The sequence below is a fragment of the Cygnus atratus genome, chromosome 24 (genome assembly GCF_013377495.2).
Source record: "Cygnus atratus isolate AKBS03 ecotype Queensland, Australia chromosome 24, CAtr_DNAZoo_HiC_assembly, whole genome shotgun sequence".
Lineage (NCBI taxonomy): Eukaryota > Metazoa > Chordata > Aves > Anseriformes > Anatidae > Cygnus > Cygnus atratus.
In genome coordinates this window covers 224,030-245,210 of record NC_066385.1, presented here as the reverse complement: position 1 = coordinate 245,210, position 21,181 = coordinate 224,030, and the positions used below count along the sequence as shown (strand labels likewise).

At 40.0% G+C, this 21,181-nt stretch overlaps 1 protein-coding gene across 6 annotated transcripts; it reads right to left on the bottom strand.

The window, feature by feature from the left end:
* Positions 1-65: 65 nt before the first annotated feature.
* On the bottom strand, positions 66-21,155 carry CSDE1 (cold shock domain containing E1). 6 transcript variants are annotated; one of them, XM_050715408.1, is made up of 21 exons: positions 21,014-21,112; positions 16,861-17,259; positions 12,930-13,128; positions 12,167-12,276; positions 11,710-11,802; positions 11,070-11,167; positions 10,835-10,916; positions 10,356-10,484; positions 10,058-10,183; positions 8,827-9,039; positions 7,736-7,876; positions 7,489-7,647; positions 6,776-6,883; positions 5,744-5,919; positions 5,289-5,401; positions 4,647-4,766; positions 4,211-4,389; positions 2,965-3,128; positions 1,850-1,982; positions 1,307-1,375; positions 66-482 (listed from the first exon to the last, which is right to left on the bottom strand). In XM_050715408.1, the coding sequence occupies exons 3-20, from the start codon at positions 13,126-13,128 to the stop codon at positions 1,328-1,330; spliced, it is 2,391 nt and encodes a 796-aa protein (XP_050571365.1). In that variant the 5' UTR covers positions 16,861-17,259; positions 21,014-21,112; the 3' UTR covers positions 66-482; positions 1,307-1,327. The 6 variants fall into 6 exon arrangements, with proteins under 6 accessions (XP_050571365.1, XP_035417530.1, XP_050571366.1 ...); XM_035561637.1 differs by having other exon boundaries at positions 66-1,375; positions 21,014-21,155; XM_050715409.1 differs by lacking the exon at positions 11,710-11,802 and having other exon boundaries at positions 21,014-21,099.
* Positions 21,156-21,181: the final 26 nt, after the last annotated feature.

The window sequence follows — 21,181 nt, the reverse complement described above, 5'->3', positions numbered from 1 at the left end:
GGGGCCGGCGGGCAGCCCGGGGGGGCACGGCCCGCGCCGGGACAGAGAGGGGCGAGGCGGGAGGCTTGTCTCAAAATCAGTAAAACTTTATTCTATTTCCATTCTTTGCCATTAACAGAAAAAAAAAATTGGAGAAAGCAATGTTTGTTTTACAAAGATAATGCATCTCCCAGAGAAGAAAACCCTAAATTGAGAATAGAGGTAACATGAAAAAACAAACAAACAAAAAAAAAACAAACAAAAAAAAAACAACACAGTACTGCCCTCTATTCAAAGAAAGTAACTCCTGATCTTTTTGGTAAAGTAATACTTAGACCAATCATTCAGTTTTCTTGCTTGATAAAGTGTGACTGGGGAAACAGGGGAAGGGGCGGGGGGGCGGGGGGAAGCACACAGACATCAACTATTTCACCTTGATGAAAGTCTCAATACAGCTATGGAAAGCCTAAGTATTTATTCTTTTACAGTACACTGGGTGCCGGCTGCAAAGAAGAAAAAAAAAGTATTCACTTCAGGCACAACTTCTTTCTTTGTAAATTTAAATCAGTAAAAGAAACTGGGTTTAGAAGCTGCAGTGTTCTAAGCAGCAGCAAATTTGTGCATTGTTTTAAATATATTTAAATTACCACACTGATGGCACACCTCAGCCTTATGAAATTCTGCACTGCATGTGTTTCAGAACACTACAAAAATAAGTCTATCCCAGAAAGAGACTTTCACTGAGCTCTAACACAACTTTGCTGTCTAAAGGACTCAAGTTAAATGAAATATGAAAACATGGTAACATCTGGCCATCAACTTAAGTTATCTGAATACTCATACAGATTTTCCATAAAGTTGAACTTATTCCACCCTCATATGGTCCTCAGAATTTGAGCAGAGTGAGCAGAAGTGAGCCTTCCACTTCCACTTGGAAGGAAAGATACAATGCAATCGAGTACTAAGGCATAGTAAAATATCTTGGCCAAAATAACAAAGAAAGCATAGATAACTGTAGTGCAGAATTCCATAAGGTCTACCAGAGTAGAGCTGTCTATAATGTTTACTCACATAGGCAATGTAGATTTGCAGTTACCAGTTGCGTTAAATGCACCATTCAAAACAAGCTTCTAAAATGTGATACTATAAGGCGCCACCTTAAGTTCTCCAGAATGCAACTGTGCATAATTTTAAAATGGTTTCATAAATTTATTTTAAACATAACATGAGAAGGTGTTAAAACTGGTGTAATAGCTTCTTAAAATTTGGAAGGGATGAATAGGGAGATATTCAGTACCCTTCACCAGCCCCCACCACTCAGTCGTACTTCAGGTATTGGCTTTGTTGATCAGTCTATAACACCAGCTTGACGGATCTTTCTCTCTGCACCAAATCCCTGCAAGAAAAAACAAAAGCTTTTTAAGGTCCAGCACCATGCTTTACAGCAAACTTGTTTTGTTCCAACCACGTAAAGCATTAGAACATTTCTAATTCACCACATTTCTCTTCAGAAACAGAGATAGTAACAAAACAGGGTTGTGGGGGTTACTCCTTACAAATTAAAACCAGAACCCTCATAAGCCCTAGATACTTCATAGATTCCAGAGACTTGATTTACAGAAGGAATAAAGCGTTGAGAAGACTTCACGTGCTCTTCTGAAACCACAGCATACATTATCAACAGAGAGTATAGTGTCCCCAACTTCTGACCAAAACAGGCTAATCTCACACAGCAGGAGACTCGTTTGTTATGGAATTAAAGTGGACACCACATTTCAAACAGTTTAGACTTCCAGTAGCAGAGACAATGTTATCCAAGTTAAAACATAAACTGAAGTTATCCTGCAAGCCAGCTTTATATTTCACTTACCTTTGAGTTATCCGGTCCCCTGGGCTGACGAAGAACTGTTAGACGAGGAGCATTGGCATCATCCAGATTAATGCTCTTTAAACGATTAACAAGTCTATCAGGTCGTGGAGCAGCAACAGCCTTAGCGCCTTCACTGTAACAAAGTCAACCACACAGAGTACTGATGAATTCCCAGAGGTGGTGTAAGCTACTAAATTCAATCACTTTCCCTATTAAGTCATTAGCATAACCTGTCTTGTTTGAAAGCAGACCTTCTGGATGACACCACAGATGTCTGCCTCAAAACCATTACTTTAACCACTAGACTGCAACAGCAGTAGATCAAAACAGTATTTTCATTCTCAAAAGGGGTATTTCTCCTGTAAGGGTGATGTAGTTACTATTAATGCATGCATGACAGTATTCCCTACTTTTCCGTTGCTACACCAATAAAAGGCTTGTGAGTTGCCAGCACACAGTAGCAGGATACAGTTATCTCTGAAGACAATGAGAACAGACTTTGAAAAGAAAAATTAAATATTATCACTTCCATGGCAACAGGAAGATTTCTCAAGCATAAGCAAAATGTACATTTAAAGTAAGATGGTACAATTTAGAAGTCGTTCAAAAGCAAAAAAAAAAAAAAATCAAACACCTATATCCCCCAGAAATGATCCCCCTATCTCCTAGTCAAAAAAGACTATCAATGTTTTTTTTTTTGTTTCTCCTATTTAGAAGTGAAAGACACCTGCTCCTTGGGGAGCAGGTGGAAGTGCTATGCATAAAGCATAAATTGTTATAGTTCAGGAACTTCATAAAGAATTCCATCCGTTTTCTTATCATTCATTAATTTCTGCATAGAAGACTGTGTCCAAGTCCTTGCTATGGGGGAGCTTCTGAAGAAGAGAATAAAAGCAGAACAAGCTATCTGCAATTAAGTAAAGCTGAATTCTGACGCTGCAAAGCACTGCATGTCTTACAAGTGCTGGTATTTCTCAGATGAGAGGCTCCCACTGAAGCCAGCTGAAATTCAGAGCTCCAGTTCTAGGAACAGCTAGCTCAGTTTAGAAGTAGCATGCACTCTACTACTGATGCAAGCCGTCTGCTAGATTAAAACAGTAATTTTAAATCCTTACCAGACACGCCACACATTACAGGCACTGCATTTCCCTGTGCGCTGGTTCAGGATTACTGAGAACTCCACTTCATCCCCAGCCTGCAGTTCCACACCATCCTGAACTTCTTTGACATGGAAGAAGAGCTTTTTGCTGTCACCCACTTCATAGTTAATGAAACCAAACTGAAAACCAACACATCATATGGTTATTTCTTTCCCCTTGATCCAAACAGATGCAATAACACACATTATTGCAATTTAACAACTTATATGAAAAAAAAAAAAACAAAACAAAACACAGGACTCTGAAGAGCCTAATGGAAGTGAAAATTCAACTTCTACATTGAACGGAACTCTGTACTTCTGGAAGTCTAGCCACTCTCCTCTGGCGTTTCTAAAGGTACATTTAAACCCCAAAGCCTATAACCAAGTTCTGAAAAGTGCCCAAGTCCTGGCATTTGTATTAAATTGAGAAAAAAAAAAAAACATATTGCTGCGTATTCTTTTCTATGACACCACCTTCAAAACTACATAGTAGAAACCTTTTTTTTTTTATACCAGTGAGAGACAAAAAAAAGTTTGGTTTTTTTTTTTGGGTGGTCCTGTACGGAGCCAGGAGTTGGACTTGATGGCCCTTGTGGGTGCCTTCCATCTCACGATATTCTATGATAAAGCAATATCCAGCAAAACCCATCTGGCCTCTCCATAAGTAACTAGAGTTTAATGCTGCAGAATAACTATAGAAATGGACAGCATTCACAACACTTAATTCTCTAACTATTCTGAGATGCAAATACCTAGGACAAAGGTTAAACTTCACATTTCAGGGTAGACCACAATCATCAACTGCTTAATGCTGTGAAAAGGCTTCTTCTAGAAGCAGATTAGGGTTTTTTTTTAAACAAAAAAAAAAACCACAAACACTTTTTAATGCCTTGTTCAGCAGAAACTAATCAGATCAGTTTCTAGGACATCTCAATGAACAGGACAGAGTAGCTCCTCAGAATCGACCACAGTAGGAACTGCTGCTCACTAGCACTGAAGTATCAGCACCAAATGAAGTACTAGTTCACCATTACTAAAGCCATGTTACACACTGCACAAATCAGTAACTGGGTTTTATAAGCCCAGGTCCCTAGAACACAGTATAAAGCAATCCATTTGTGTACAACAAACTTCCTGCGTTCAAGTGCTGAAGCAGGTTTTCATCTGCTGTATGCCAACTCAAACACGTGCATCTTGCCTTCAGAGCAGTATTCGCTCACCTGATCTTTCACACATTCCACTGTGGCTCTGCGGAATGGTGTGATGTTGACAGCCATTGTCTGCCCATTTTGGCCAAGCACACACAGCTGGAACTTAACTGTCTCTCCCTTTTGCAGACAGTCACCTTTGTTTGCCATTCCAACAATTCCAAATGGATAGAACTCCCCTTTCATCTCACCTTGAGGAAGAAAACATACACGACATAATTAAGAGTCTTTTTTCCTACCTGAGGGCATTTAGAACTTATTTCTAGAATTAGAAATAGTACTTTTACTGTCATCTTAGTATAATCCTCAACACTTCTATCTACATGTAATTTATTAAATTCCTACATTTCATGTGCATCTGTGAAGAAAATACTTATAATTTCCCTTATCTGAAGGACTATGTTTACTATACTTAAAGCAAGCCTCAGGTAAAAACAGTAAGTCTTACCATCTTCCATGACTTCAATCATGCCCTGGTATTCAGTTTGTGTGGGATCTACACTCCGCAAAGGACGAATTACTTTACCAGAGTAAACAGTTGGATCAGCTTCTTCAGTGATACCATTCACTGAAAATAAACAGACAGTACAAGAATCAGGATGGTTCTAGGCATACTTCTTAAAAATAAAAAGTGACTGATTCATATTGACCACAAGCCTATAGTTTGCATTGGAACAAGCCTACAACAGTGCACGATCGCCCAGTAAAACCAGAACAGCTCTAATTCAGCAATATGTAGCGATAGCCTTTCTAATCAAGTCCATGCTGACAGTTCAAGAGCATAAATTGAAGGATATTAGCTTCTCATGAAACTAGAGACCACAGAACCTGAAAAAGCACACTGAAGGATTTTACTTCTCCTACCATTGCATTCCCAGCTCCCTTTAATCAGTCAATATTAGTGAAGCAAGCATTTTGCGCCCCAAAATCCTTAATACCCACACCTGCAATTTTTCTGTGAGGAACAGCACAACTAGAATTACTAATTTGGCTGATTTTGCCACTAGGTTTCTCCTCATAGAATTGCAAACTTGAACTATCAGCACCTCTCAAGGACCTTTTAAGCAGAAATTACCAGGTAGAGTCTTACCTGCATGTGTTTTGTTCACCTTTTCTGCACTGACTTTGTTTCCTTTGCCTTTTGACAAACTGTATTCAACTGTGTCTCCAAGTTCCAGGCTATCAATATCACCACAGTACTCACTACAGGAATAGAATTATATGCAATTTTCCTTTAGTCACATGACAAGAGTGATGCTCATCCAACATTTACATCGGTTGATTAGAATCCATTTAATTGACTCAGTATCTCACATTTTCAAGAAATACTCATTCAAGAAAGCAAAACTTTTCAAATACACAATTCAGTAACTGTATTTCTTGGCCTGGTATTCAGAGGCCTAGATCACAAAGAACATCGACTAACAGAAAAGCCTGAACCAGTCCAGCAGAGATAATCAATAGAACTTGAGAAATCTAAGCATATAACCATATGAGGTCCAAAAGGGTTAAACAGTCATTTGTACAAAAAGGATTGTCATTCACCTGTAGTGGAAGAAGATCTCCTTATCATGATTAGCTGTTTCAATAAATCCAAAGTTATCTTTCAGGGCTGCCACATATCCCAAAAGCCTCTTGGAACTATAATTGCGTCCAAGCATTCTGACAGAAACAGCTGTTTGCAGACCAGTTCTCTTCACTTCACAAACACTGAACTCAACCTGTTTAAGAGGTACGTATCAATACTACAGACAAAAACCATTAACAACAAAAGCAATAAAAATACCCTACAACAACCCGAACAACTCATTTCAAGGCTGTGTAGCTGGAATCAACATCTAGGTTCTGCAGGAAAGCCATCTTCTAGCCACTATTCTCCCAGAAACATCTGTCAGTCACTGACATTTATTACGTTCCAGAGAAGGGCAGAGTCACAGCGTAACACCTAGAAAGGCGAGCAAGCCCCTACTACTATCCTTCTTTTGCCTACTAAATACAAAGTTTCTTACCTTTATATGGTTTGCCTCTTTGCACCACGCATCACCAGTGGCCCACAGTGAGCACGTACGTAATTTGGCTCACTCCTTTTATAATTTTAAAAGCAGTAATCATTGCCTTTCTGCAATGCTCCTGCACATTAAGCTTTCAGGCTGCTCTTCCAGATTTATCAACTTTTTCCCCAGCCACTATTTCCCTGGCCATTTTGCTGCTAAGGAAACATCCTGCTTTTTCAACATCCATCGTGTTGTCTTTATGGTAACCTCCTCTTGATTATTCACAAGTGGAGTCAGTGTCTTTATAAGCAAGGCTAAGAATTCTTTACTTATAAAATGTATAATTTACATAGCAAGACAGTATTTTTATATATGTGTCACCAGGTTTTAGAATATACTTTCTTAGCCATAGAGAAGATTAAGCCACTCAAACCCAGGCCAGAATAAAAGAAATAGGTGACTCTTTGGGTGCCTTGTCCTTCATTTAAGGAAGACGACAAATTCAGCAACAAGGCAAAGAGAAGCTCTCATCTTAAAAGTGCACAAAAGAAGTATTCCCCAATGGTATACTTAGTTATATTGCCTTATCTCCAATCTGGGGATTAGCAGATCCTTCCACGTCCTTGGCCTGGTAAGGAATGGTCAGTTTTACTCCACAGTCATCATAAACAATTATTCCATCCTCAGCTTCCTAAAGACAAGACATCAGGATTCAGCAATTAGTGTCTTATTTGTTATCAAACAAGCTTACTACGTATAATTTAAGCACTGCTCAGTTGAGCTGCATTTGTATTGCAGCAACCGGTGAGAAATACAGAACAATGAACTCTGAATAAGAAGATCAAAAAACACAGGCTTCAAATGACATAACCCTGTCTAGTAAGAGCCAGAATTTACTTTTTTTTTTCTCTGAAGATACTATTCCTATGAAGTATTTATGGAAAGTTTAATTATTCTATCATAGTTTGAAGCAGCAGAACAAAAACAAGAGACAGTTCTCCAGCCCTAGAACCTTAATTTCAACCAATTCTAGCATCTTCTGCAGCATGAGGTAGAGAAAGGATCTTCTCATCAAGTTCTTGTAAATTACCCTCAACTGCAGCATCATTAAGCGTGCTTTTAGTATCTCATTTCACAGAAACTGGTTTTCATTGAGTGCTGTCATTAGCAATTCAATGCAGTCCATATTTATGTAGGATAACCAGTGCTTCAGAATGTTCAGTTACAGATTTAAAAGAAGCAGCCTCAGTCTGCAAAGCCAGAAACACAGCACAGCTGCTGCTTCTTGCATACTACCTTCTCTTTGCCTTTATTTGGGCTAGTGGCTTTAGCTGGAGTGGCTTCTTTGTCTATAGTGCCCACAAAACGGTGATCTGACTGGGTGTGGAAAGAAACCGTGCCCTTCGGAAGTTTTTTAATCCTAATAGCATGATTTCTTTGGGCAGACAGCATATCCTGAAAAACAAGATCAATAAGATCTTAGACAGGCTGCATGTTAATACTTCTGTGAAATCTTAGTTTTCAAAGAAATTGTACCACTCACAGGAACCACAGTAAACTCTACTTCATCAGAAATATGGAGTTGGTTTCCATCCATAATTTCACTGAAGTGAAAGAACATACGAGCATCCCTGTCAACACATTTAATGAAGCCAAAGCCATCTCTCATTGCTGCAATCACACCCTGAAAATAACCAAAGGGACAATTAGTTTTACTACAAGTACATAACATTTGTCTGTAATAAGATAAAACTGCGGAGTACATAATAATCTGAATGTAAAGCTCCAATCCTACAAAGACACTTAGTATATGCACTTCTCTGCGAACTGTACTGCTAATGGTTACAGCCAACCTGAAATTCAAGCAAACCCCACTTACCTAGATTCCTCAGCTCACTCTCTTATTCATATGAAGTAGAAAGTGAAGCAGAAAAGATGAGTTTAAGCCAATAGCAAAGACTACAGTCAAAGAACCTGATATTACTACTATCCACACACAGGTTAGTTTTTTTCCAGCACTTTTTACAGGAATGAGATATTCTTTAATACTGACCTGCACATCTAACTTAGTCTGTCACCCATCAAGAGCTGCTCTGCATATGACAGAACTTAGCTCTTTAGCATCCTTCTGCCTGAATCTCAGGTAGAGATTGCACAAAGAACATTAACACCAAAATTCAGAAGCTGAACACCGTATCTCCCCTGATTCTTAAGACTTTTCACTGCCTGTACCAGAGAATCCTCAAAGTCTTCCAGTTTTCCTAAGGAACATAAATTACCTACTTAGACTCAGACCATCAAAGTTTTTAATTGTTCAAGACTGGGTTACTGATGTGTCTGCTATAACCAGCTAGCAATCCACTCCAAGAAGGCCAATTAACCTTTACTTTTATTATAAAATTTCATTTACTGAGTAGTTAACTTTTTATTTTCGTAAAGGAGAAGTGTACAGCATTAATTCTGGATTTTCTACTATTTAAGCACAGTCTTGGAAGAGTACCTCTGAGGATTTGACTTCAGAAAAGACAACGAAAGACATTAGCGGTTTTCACGTTACGTTATTGAGACAACCACCCCAGTTTTCACCTTCATTGCTTCCCCTCAAGAAATAGAGGCTTAAAAATAGATACTTGCCATTTCCCTAGTTTCATTAGTAAACTGGAAAGTATTTGGGAGAACCTCTATATTGGTGGCTCGTTCCAGTTTGTCACGTCTGTCTGTTGAAATATTGAATCGAACGTGGTCACTTTCCAGCAAAGTCACCTTGGATTTTGTATCTTTGTCTCCAAATGGAAGTTCTTTAGGAATCACAAAGTCAACTTTGATGCGGCCAGGTAACGGATCATTCTAGTGGACAGAAAAATGCAACACAAAAGTTTAGTTCGCCTACAAAGCTCAGCATTCAAAACTTTACATAAGCACTTGGGAAAACACTTGTTAAGCAGCACAGTTTCATTTCCACATTTGAGGCTGGAAGGCACCACGTCTGAATGACTGCTCCTAAGATTACAGTGGCATTACTAGAATTTAATTTAGTTCCTCTCTTACCTATGAAATCAGCAGTTCCACAGAATTCAGCTTCACTGCAAACAGCATAGTTTGCAAAAACACTAATACTAACAGATGTACTAGACAACACCAAATGCCTGCTTGATTCTATCCAGAAGGCTTCATTTATAACATTTCTAATTTACAATTTTACTGTGCACACCAAAATACAATTTTGATTTTTTGAAGTACTAAACATATTGCCAAATAAATTAAGAATCAATTTTGAGAATTAAGTTTGTAACCATACTTACCACACTTCCAAGAGGCCTTCCTGTTAAGTGTTCAAGAACACCTGCTCCGCACAAACATGCACAAAAAAAACATCCACAAAACAAACCCAAAACAACAATGCAGACTGGCCTAAACACTTAAGAGAAGTGGTTTCATGTACACCCTTCCCTAAAAGCCAAACATTAAAGGTCAAGTCATCTCTGTCAAAAAAAAAAAAAAAAACAATCCATTAACTGATCACAGGAATCCATAAACCGTATTTTCTTCCCTTTTCACTATGCTTTTGCCTTTAAGATACATCCTTAGGAAAAAAATGAATGTCCCCATTTTTCAGTTGGAAGTATTTGAAAGATTAAAAGACAACACACACTGCACAAGGTACACTATCATCTATTACCCTAATCCCTGGTCCTTACAAACTTTAGAAAAATTTCTTACTGTGACTGCTGTCAATGGTTTTTACAAGTTAAGCAGTCTTCTACTCTGACAGGATGCTTACATAGTAGACTGTTACAGAAAAAGGGGAGCTTTCTCTGACTGAAATCCAATACATTATTTCAAAAACTTAAATACTGAAATGCACCTGATTTTTGCTGGGTACTTTTGGAATTACTTTGGTTACAGTTCCTTCAAAGTGTTCAATGCTGATATCTTCAAAAATAACAGTTCCTTGAGGCAGCAGTCTTACATCTGTTGCAACTTCTTTACCCTAAAAGCACAAAGTCAGTTAAATATCCATACTGAAGTGGTAAGGCAACAGATTATTTTCCTATGAACTTCCTCCCCTCCCCCTTCTTTTTACAAGCGAATTTGAAAAAACAGAAAGATGTCCAGTTGCACCCTAGGATCTCATCTTCAGTTTTTACTGGATTTCGTCTTACATTTCTGTCTTTGATTGTAAACTCCACATCATCACCAGGCTGTAAGGCTTCTAGGTCACCTTTAAATTCACTATAGTGAAAAAATATCTCCTTCACGACATCACCCCTCTCAATAAATCCAAAGGCTTCCTAAGAACAGAACAAAGTGTTTAATAAATTGCCAAAATCTCTTATCAATACACCATCTTACAAGTTCTAGCAAACACAATAAAAGATTATGCCATCCCAGTACAGCAATCTTATTAGCGCATACAGCTTAGACTACCACAACAAATATATTAAGGGAAACAAACAGGAGTTCCTTTGTTTTCAAGGAGGTTATTAGTATCAAAGATTAGATATTTAAATCATTTTACCCAGTTGACCTTCACACCTCCAAACTCTTAATAGCTCTTAATGCACTGAATTTACTTAGACTACCACTTTTCAGAGAAGCATTTAATCTTCAAGTAATATTTTGAAGCTAAAGCATCACTTACTTTCATGGCACAGACTACTCCTTGACAGCGGGCTTGTTTCTTTTTTAATAGCATAATGTTACGAGCACTTACAGCACCAGTACTAGAGGGAAGAAGTAGACATAATAAACCTGAAACATTTAAACTGGAGAAAAAATCTTATTTCATAATGTCATTTCAGCTCTTAGAACAGGCATGAGGTACTGCCTGACTACTAAAAGAGAAGTATGAGATCAGAATTGTAATACCAACTTACTGTTTATTTGTATCAATTACAAAGTTTATTTTATCTCCTGTTTCCAGCTGAATATTTCCTTCAACGTCCTCCGGGGTGTAAGTCAGGTAAAACACTTCCTGTAAATTAACATTGACTAATATTACTCTACTTGCAAAATAGTCAATTCAAAGAATGATTAACACTTTTTTAGTGACAGTAACTGGTATTGAAGAAATTAATTTAGTGAGAAAATTGAAAATGATCAAACACTGCATGCAAAAACATACTTTCTTTCAGTGTTGTTTTGATAAGTCCATAACGAGCAACTTAAATTGAAAGGTATGTATATGGCTATCTTTAAATGTCAATTTCTAAACTGTCAAAGTTCAAACTAAGAATACATGAATGTTACATAATCAAGCTTTGTTCAGTTTTAAAACTGAAAAACAACTAAACTATTTGGTTCTATATTAAATTCTCCACAGAAACAGGTGGGCAAGCAAGCTGTACAATTAATGTATCCACTTGTAGCGATTACCAAAGTATGCTTTTTTTTTTTCCCCCCTTCTAAGAACTACAGTTCTTAGGACTATCAATTATTTCCATTGTGTCAGATTTTTTGCTCATAGACCACAGTGACGGATCAGTCAAGAGTTCAAATAAAATACATAAGCTTTACCCCATTACGTTCGTAGCATACACTCCCTGTTGGACTCTGACCCGGGGCAGCTGGAGATTTACTCTCTAAATTGTGAGGAACAGCACACACAACCTACCAGTCAAAAAAAAAAAAATAATCCATTGCTAGTCATTTCAGGAGCAGCATTGTTGAAAACAGAATGAATCTCAGTACCCTCTATTATACATTCAAGGATGCACTTCTAGTTTTAAGTCAACAGGGAATGCCTTGCTGTAATGTTTCAACCTTATAGAACACCTGTTGACTTGAAGAACTGTTTGGAGCAAAGCAACAGGTCATACCAAACCTCTGAATTGCTACCAGAATAACAAAAATAGATTTCAGTATAACTGAATACTGCATGCAGTTAATGTGCACACTAAATGAATCTGTCATTCCTGAAGTAAAGGATGGAAATTGTGTGAATTGAAAATAGACATTTATCACAGGCACTAACTTGTCCATTTATTCGCTCTTCAGGTAATATTTCTGGTTTGATCTTCACCAATTTAACAGCAATGGGTTTTCCAGTTCGGCGATCAGAAGACACCTCAAATTCAACATCATCTACAAAACAATCAAACACAGTAATGGTATCATAGAGGTTTTTTTTTAATCCCTAGCGGTTACATCTGATAGTTCACTGCTTGTACCTCAACACAACAAAATAAAACTCTGGTACTTTTGTTACCTAGGAAGGATATGCTGTTTGCAGTTACTTCTCTGCTTATTTGCTCCTTTTGCTAAAGAACTACTCCACTGTAAAGGCTTGCCCAGCAATACTTCCTCCCCCCTTCCCTCCTGGTCACTATATAGCAGACCTCACACTGAAGGAGTTCAGACTGCATAACATTGTTATTAAACAGTTTATAACCTTAATTGCCACATAAATTAGTGGCAACCAACCCATTCTGCAGAACAATCCACAATCTCAAAACAAATTATTACAAAAAAAAAAGTGGGGCACAGTCTTACACAGTCTAAGCACTTGTTTCTTAGTCATGCAACTTTGACTTAACACTGCACCTTTTTCCAGAACAGCCATATTTGTATTAATACAAGCTGTAGTAAAGATCTTTCACCAGGAGTGTGAGATTAATTCAATCATCTTTTTAGGCCATCAGGAGCAACAGAACACATTTGTTAATACCACAAGATAAAAAGGTTTTCTACCACAAGTAAAGACTGGTCTTCACTTGGTCAAAAAGCTGCCTAATTACCTCCTACTTTGAGCTCCTGTAAGTTGCCATTATATTGTGAACAGTGGAAGAACAGTCTAGCTTGCCGTTCTGAACACTGAATGAATCCGTAAGAGGTCAGCAGTTTTTCTATAACCCCAGTCTCACGCAGTGCTGCCGAAGTACCATTGGGGTACCCGTTGTGTCCATTGTTGTGGAGAAGGTTTGGATCAAAGCTCATCTGTACAAAAGAAAATATAGCAGGAAAAAAAAAAACCAACATGCTACGTAAGTCTCTCCATACAAGCCTAACAGAATAAGAAACACAACAGCTTGGGGAATTTACTGTAACAGGCAAACTCTAAACATTTTTAAAATACAGTAAGAATTCCAAAACTGTCGAGCTCTTGTAAAACAATAATTCTTAAATTCACTCAGGCAACATAAAATAGCCAGAAATAAAACACTGAAATAAAGCCTGCTTAGACCAAAACAAGCTTATGACTTTCCTAAGTACATCTCAGAGAAAGCACTCCTACATTCACCATTTCACATCAGACAGCCTGAAAACGCCTAAAACATCTGCTCTTCCAAATTAAACATGTAATTAAGAAAACACAAATTATGAAACAATAGTACTAGGTTCATTATCCATGCATAGTCTGTCCCCGGTTTGTCTGTTGAGTCTTTTATACTAAAAAAACGGTTTTAAGTGTTTAAAGATTTTGTACAGTTATGAAATATCAAGAATCAAACCTCGAGCTAACATTTCTGTGGTACAGTAAGTCAAGTGCTGGAGAGACTGAAAAAACTTGAAAACATCATTAAACTAAAAAAGTAAAAGCTTTAATGAATGGTTAAATTAACTTACATCCATGAAAACTTGTCTTCTTTTCAAGGCACAGGATCAACCTTGAAATATTCAGAAGTCCTTTACTAACTTGCTGGATTTGTTGTGCAGAAGAGGTGTCATTTTTAAAGCGAACCATTTCCACTTACAGGTTAACAATTACATCAGTTGAAATGTATCACACCTCAAATACTGTAATTCCAGAAACACCACTCAAGGAAAAAAAAAACACATGCATCAGTCAATGTGTATTTTGGAATACAGTATTAGAGGGTTTTACAGAATCAGACTATATCTGCTCTCTGCTTTGTTGCTGTATCGAACAGAAGAGATTCAAAACTACTATACGTTTGCTGGAGATGGATAACTCCTGAGCAACCTGTAAAATGGTCACGCTTCTTACCATAATATTAGTATCTAGTTACTTAGCGTATTAAAAAGATATAGCTATAGCATGGCTTAAGTTGTTTGCAATCAGTTTAAAAGTGATCAAAAAGCACTGAAAAACATTTGCTGTGAACTTCTTGGGCAGATTTTTTTAATATTAGTCTTGCTTAATTAAAAAGTAATTAACTAAGAACAACTACAAGAGATAAGAATGAATGGAGTTCTGACCTCCAAAAGAAAAAGGAAAATACCAGTCCTCATGCCACTGTACACAGCAACTTCTCAGCAGAAGTCAGCTTTTAACCATGGTTCCCACATGGTTATAAAAAAATGCTGGTAATAGCTAATGGTAAAACTGTTAAGAATAACCCATGCTGTTTTATTTTTCCTGGAACATTTCCACCTTCATTCTATCGTTTCAATGTCATTTAAAGCTCCACTTGAAAAAGATGTTATACCAAAACTTAAGAGGTACTTTCACTCATTTTGTTTTGCAGGAGTGTCATTCTGACGTGAAAATGTCTACAAAAGCTTCCAAAAGAAAAAGAGATACTTCATAACTGTCAAAATCTCAAGAGAATGATATTCTATTTCAACGTGGAACCATAGCACCAGCGCAAGGAAACATTACAACCTGGCAGTTTACAAATATCAAATAAAATATGTACCTGCTACATGAACAGCTGCTTTGCAAGCAAATTAGTGATGAATTTTTATTGCCACAGCATTCATACTATTTTGGAGTTAAGTAACGCACTGTGTTACGTAAGGTATTGTAGAACAAGACAAATAAAATGCAGTACTGTCTGTTAAGAGTGGTGTGATAAGCCACAGTGTAACAGACAAGCAGTTACCCAATCAATTTTAATCAATACTGCATTCCTATTCTACAATTATGAGGAATCAAGGTTTGTGGGGTATCCTGAAACTGTGATAACTGGCATAAATACTATTACATGCTCAATTAGGTGTAAAATACTAACGTATCTGAAAATACGTTGAATCAAAGACATGACCCAAGTAGAGAACCGTTGGAAACTCCAGTCCACCTTCCTCCCCCAAAGGCCTCTTGCCAACAAGAGGTGAGGGCAGCCATCCTGGTGTCTAGCTGAGTCTTGAAAACCTCCAGTGACCTAGGTTCCACGACCTTTCTGGGTAACCTTCTGTCAGTGTAATTATTTGCTTGCAGCAAAGAAGTATTTTCCTTATGTCCAGACTAAACTGTTTAATGGACAAAGACCACAGGAATTGCACCTTTTTCATGCAGTAGATTATGTTTAGAGGACACATTTTCTCAGAATATCTAATTAAAAAAAGCACTATACCAAGCTGCTAAGAGCTGCACATGACTCCCTGCCAGCATCACATATGAACCCTCATCTTTCGAATAAGGCAACCCCTAGGACATTCCACAGAAAGGAAGATGCCCCAGTGGAAGACAACAGCTGATGTGTTTCATCTTAAGCCACCCTAGAGTTTGAAATAGTTTTCAAAATTAAATTAGTACTGCAAGATGGCTGTGGGAAAGGAACATGACTTATCATTAAGCCTTTTCACAGAAGAATGGGTTAATGGCCTTGCCTATTATGAAAGCTCAAATCAGTGCGACAAATGCTTTTTGTCAGTCATGGATAAAATGGTCTTCTCACACCTCCAGTGCAGGCTGAGTACACAAACACACATACATCCCCTGCGACAATGGCAAAGGCATTAAGTAATAGGTTACGACTAAAGGTACATCAGTTACAGAAAACAACAAAAATCTACCTAAAAAACATGTTCAGAATAGCATAGCTTAGTGTTAGAACAATACTATTATCTCTTGCTCAAAGATCATCATTGCACGATGCCATCTGAACACCCTGGGTTTAAAGGAGAATTTATCATTTTAGCACAAAGCAATGTAGTGGGGCTTCGATCAACTAAAGCCTGACAACTTAAGTTCAAGGAGAGAGATACTCCTCAGGGTGGCACTAAGATTTGCTGTAGAGGGAAAGGCGTGGCATAACATATCAGCAGTCTTTCCAGATGCTTGTCATATTGCCACAACTGTTCAATGCTGTAACAGAGCACAGAACAGCAACAAAAAACCTACAATCACCAATTCTGGTAAGCAAATAAAAACAAAAACAGAGGGAATTATTGTCGTAAAACTGTTCTCTAAGAAACATCTACCAGGAGTACTGTCATGGAATTGTTAAGAAACTTCTAGGAATAGCCTACAAGATATTAATGTACAAACAAGACTTGCTCAGACTTGAAATATAATGGTTATATACTAGACCACAACTAGCTGGCTGTGCTGTTCACTCACAACAGCTCACTCCCACTTTTAACACAGCTAATCAGTCAATTAGCAGGAGTAAGAACTATGAATATAGCTCAGCAATACAAGTACATAGAGGAAGAAAAAACAACTGTGCAGTAAGATAGAAAGAAAGCTAAACAGAGATTACACAAACTGAGGAAAGTAGTAGCTTTGGGGGGAAAAAAAAGGATTGAAATCACAACACTTTTACTAGAATAGAGAAACATTAATAACCAGCTCTCTAAGGTTATAAAACAAGTACTGTTAAATAGAACTATAACACAAGTAATATTAATTCATCATACTATAACCAAACCAACATAGTGACAGAACTACTAAAAAAACACACAAAAAATAGCCTTCTGCTAATAACCTGTTTCCAATTAAGTTTGAAAGAATGTAACTCTTTAAATAGCACATGCACCAACCTCGCAGTGATATTCAAATATTGCACTTTCAGTAGTATTAGCCGATTCTTCTGTTTCAGCACGAAGTTTCAAAGGATGAAGACTGCTATTATTTGACAGAGAGAGAGAGCACGCAAGAGAAAGTGATCTATCGAGCTAATAAAGAATACAAGTGCTGCTGCCCTGGGCAGTTTCAATACAGCACTGGAGAAAACAAAGACTATTAGCAGCGTTGGGACGTGCTCTTTTGAAGCTGTTGAGTAGGCACAAACTTCTGGTTTCAGATCAAGCCTTGTATCTTCAGTGTAAGTTTCCTCTTCTTTGGTCTTGAGTTGTTGTTACGATGTGGTATATTCTTTTCCTGATCTGAACTTGAAGCAGCAGTTTCAGGTGGTAAATTCTGTTCTGTTCCACTTCATACTGGAAAGAGAAAAAAGACACACACTAAGGATAACTTTAACAGAAACTATACAGTCCTAGCTGTTCCTATGAAAAGGCACATATCCTCTACCTTAATGCTACAGGTTTGATCCACACTAGGAAAAGCTCTCTTACAGATGTATTTGGCGTTCCCATTTTCAGTTTTAGTTTCCTAAGAAACTCTATCCCAAGCCAGTGATATGCTATTTCTAATTTTAAACTCTTCAGATGCAGTTACACATTCCAGGAAAGATCCCAGTTTGTACAACTAAAACAGCACCCTTTTTTTTTTTGGATGAATATCAGCACCATTTAATACACAATGTAGTCCTATTATTGCTACCAATAACTTTATACGGGTGCAGCCCCATAATTCATCAACAAGAACTTGCACACACTTTCAAAATAGCCACACGATACAAAAAGGAGATGAACTAGGATTTCCTGATGATTTTTGTTCTGAAAGGTAAATCAAGGACCAGCAAAACCCTTAAAGCACCTTTAGCTTTGTATGAAAATAAACAAGCTTCTGAATTATTCCTACAGATGCTATATGCCTATTCTACACAGACCATATGCATGCCGGCACAGCTTGTAAAATAACCACAGAGTCGTTCTCTGGCCTTCTTAAAACCCTGTTTACAAAGTGTTGATGAAATATAGAAAATATTTGTACAGATAACATAACACAGAAGCCTCTCCCCAACAGTGACTAGGTTAACACTTCTCTCCTAGTGTTCTGCAGTACCACTTTGTGTTTTCACAGGAAAGCAGCTTAGACAGACTGCCACCTACCACATAAAACTGAAAGCTTATGAAGACAACTACTTTTAAAATAATATTAAAAAAATCAAGCTTTGATTTGAGTTTGTTATTTACTTCGTAAATAAAGAAAAAAACAGGGGGAGTGGAGATTTTTGCACATAAATCCTGTCAAGAAGCAACACAGCTGTGAATCTATGGATAAACTAGCATGTTACAAAGTAATCTAAAAGCATGAATCCCCTGAGCATATAACTCTTCCTGAAGTCATTCCACAAGCTCCGCAATGAATGAACAAAAATATGGGCAAAGCCTATTCCCCACAGTAGTGAGAAATTCAGTTTTTCATTTTACAATGAGCTTTGAATTTCCTTTAGTGAACTGTGAAGCTGGAACCGTCCACTTAAAAAAGACATTTTAACACTTACCACAGTGAATGCTGACTGCAGTCAGCCACTCCAGATAAACACTCTGAACCTTCAAAAGCATACAAAGTATGTATGCGAATTCATCAGCTGGTTTTCACAGAAGTTTATAGTTCAGCGATCTCCCCTCCACATAAAATATCTTCCTTTAGCCATCACTCAGAACAACTTTGGTCTGTATTAAGCTTTCTTGTCATACCATTACACATACACAAGAGACTAAATGTGAAACTGAACTAGGGCAGAAATCTAACTCCAAGTACAAAGAAGTACCTGGCATAAAAGGTTTGCAGTGAAGGACTAAACTATATTAAAAAAATGAAATAAGAAGACATACAGCTAATACAAAAATAACAGAATCGCTAGACTTTTCACACACCTCTTTACAAGATTCAAGCAACTTTTACCATAATCTCTTTCACGATAAAACAAACATCCCCCACGTTCAACAGAAACGAAGCAGGCACACACCACACCATGGAAGCTGCAGAGAAACATGTAATCTTATTATTAAAACACTTCTCTCTCACTTAGTTAGACTAATATTGTTAGAGCTCCACTAGAGCTACCAATTAGATCAAATTACATTTCACACTTTTGGGACATGGAATGTACTATGTTTTCATAGAACAATCAAAACACCTGTCTGCCCAAAGATGACTAAAACAAATTTTGCCAGGTAATGGAATAAAGATTAATATTTTTCCCTTAAAAGCAGGTTTGACTCATTAACAAATTTGCTTACTACATTTATGTCATTAAAAAAAAAAAAAAGCAGAAGGATGAAGCAAGCTTAAGTCAAGTAAAAACTGGAAAAATTGGAAAATAGGTGTGTGCATCTGCTCAAGTTCTTTGCTTTTTAATTCAGCTGCTATAAATACTCCTCCAAACGGTAAACACCCTGAGCAACTGACCAGCCCCTATGTCACAGGGGACTCTGCATTTGTGTATTTACACCTGAACAGATTAGTGCAAAGGCAAAGAAGAGACAGAGCTGTATTAGTCCTGTTCTTGGAGTCTTTCTGATGTAGATTTTGCTAGATGACAGTAAGTCACACGGAGTTGTTCGTACCTTGAAATCCATATAGCCTAGCAGTAAAGAGTGCCATGTTAAGAGACTGCTTTGATTCTCATTTTCTTCACAAAACCAGCTATGTATCTGTGAGAGCATGTATTTCACAGAACTTATACAAGGGCTTCTATAAATAACCACCTCTTACGTATGATTAAATTTAACAGAGGTAAAACTTTGCATTTTTATTATGAATTCACAGCTCAGCTGCTTGATGACACTGGGAGATAATGCTACTGCACATCTTCTGAGGTGATTATCGGATAAAAGTACCGAGTATCATCTCCTGAACACCCCAACCAAAATATGACAGCAGCGATATCAGCTACCTAATGTTTACTAGATTACTGAAGACCTCTACATAAAAAAAAAGCTACAGGCAAAAAAATCCAATGCCATTTTAATGCTTTTAGTATCGTCAACAAAAAGAAAAAAAAAAGGTAGCAAAAACAGAGATCGGTTTTCGTTAAGGGCTGCAGGGCTCGGGGAAGGGCCCTGCGCTCGCTTTGAACCCAGAGGAGAGCAGCACCGAGCTGGCCCCACACCACCGGCCTCTGGGCACCGCCAGCCCCAGGAGGCGCACACCAAGATGGTGGCCGCGCCGCCGGAGCCGCGAGCTCCGTCGAGGGGCGGCGCCAGGAGCCCCGGCCAGCGGCGCGCTGAGCAGGGGCAGCGGGCAGCACATCGCCGCGGCCCGGCGCTGCGGCAGCGCGGGGGCCAGCGAGGGGCCGCGCCGGGCTCGGCCGCCGCCCGTGCCGGGGCAGAGCGCCGCGGAGGGAGGGAGGGGCCGGGGCCGCCCTCCCCTCACACAAAGGGGGGCGATGGCGGCCGCTCCCCGCACACAAAGGGACGGGGCCCGGCTCTGCGGCGGGCGGGGCCGCGCGCGGGGCACGCCGGGAGCTGCCGGCCACCACCGCCCCCCTCCCCCCCCGCGGCCACCCGTCCCCAGGAGGCCCAGCGCCGAGGCCTCGCCCGGGGCCTGCCGGGACCCGTAGTCTCCCCCCCCGCGGCGCCCCGGCCGAGCCGGCGCCTCTCGCCCTGCAGCCCCCGGCAGGCCCCGCGGCGCGGCGGGCCGCGCGGCACGCCGGGAAAGCGAGTTCCGGAGCCGCCGCCGCCCCGCCCCCGCGGCCGGGCGGGACTCCGGCCCCCCGGGGCCCCCCGCGGCGGGGCCTCCGCCCGCGGGACGCCGGGAAACGTAGTGCGCACGCCGCCGCGGCCCGGCGGCCCGCGGCCGCCGGCTCCCCGTCGCCGCGGGCGGCGGCCGAGCAGGCGGGCCGCCCCCGCCCCCACCCCGCGGTCGCTCCGCTCCGCGCAGCCGAGGGGAGGCGCGGGGCAGCCTCCCCCCGCCGAGCCCGCTGCGGCAGGCAGGGCGCGGGGCCGAAGGCGCCTCCCGCCTCGTTCGCCGTCCCCCGGAGGCCCCGGTACCCCCTCGCTCGCGCGAGCGCCGTCTCCGCGGCGCCGGGAGCCGCCGGGGGCTGCCGCCCGCCGCACTCACCCCAACAGCTCAGCGCCCCCGCTCCAGCGCCGCCATGAGCAGCACGGCACAGCACGTAGGAATAAATCCCGGCCTCTCGCGAGAACGGGGGGCGGAGCCACGCCTGCGCCCACAGCGGCCCCAGCGGTCGCGTGGTGCGCATGCGCGCCGGGCAACAGGCCAACGGCG

What these genes read in the sequence shown, in the direction of transcription:
- CSDE1 (XM_050715407.1), bottom strand. An exon ending in GAGATCTTCTTCCACTACAG is followed by an intron (nt 5,402 to 5,743) that starts GTGAATGACAAT and finishes CTATTCCTGTAG; the next exon opens with TGAGTACTGTGGTGATATTG. An exon ending in GGGGACCGGATAACTCAAAG is followed by an intron (nt 1,376 to 1,849) that starts GTAAGTGAAATA and finishes TTTTTCTTGCAG; the next exon opens with GGATTTGGTGCAGAGAGAAA.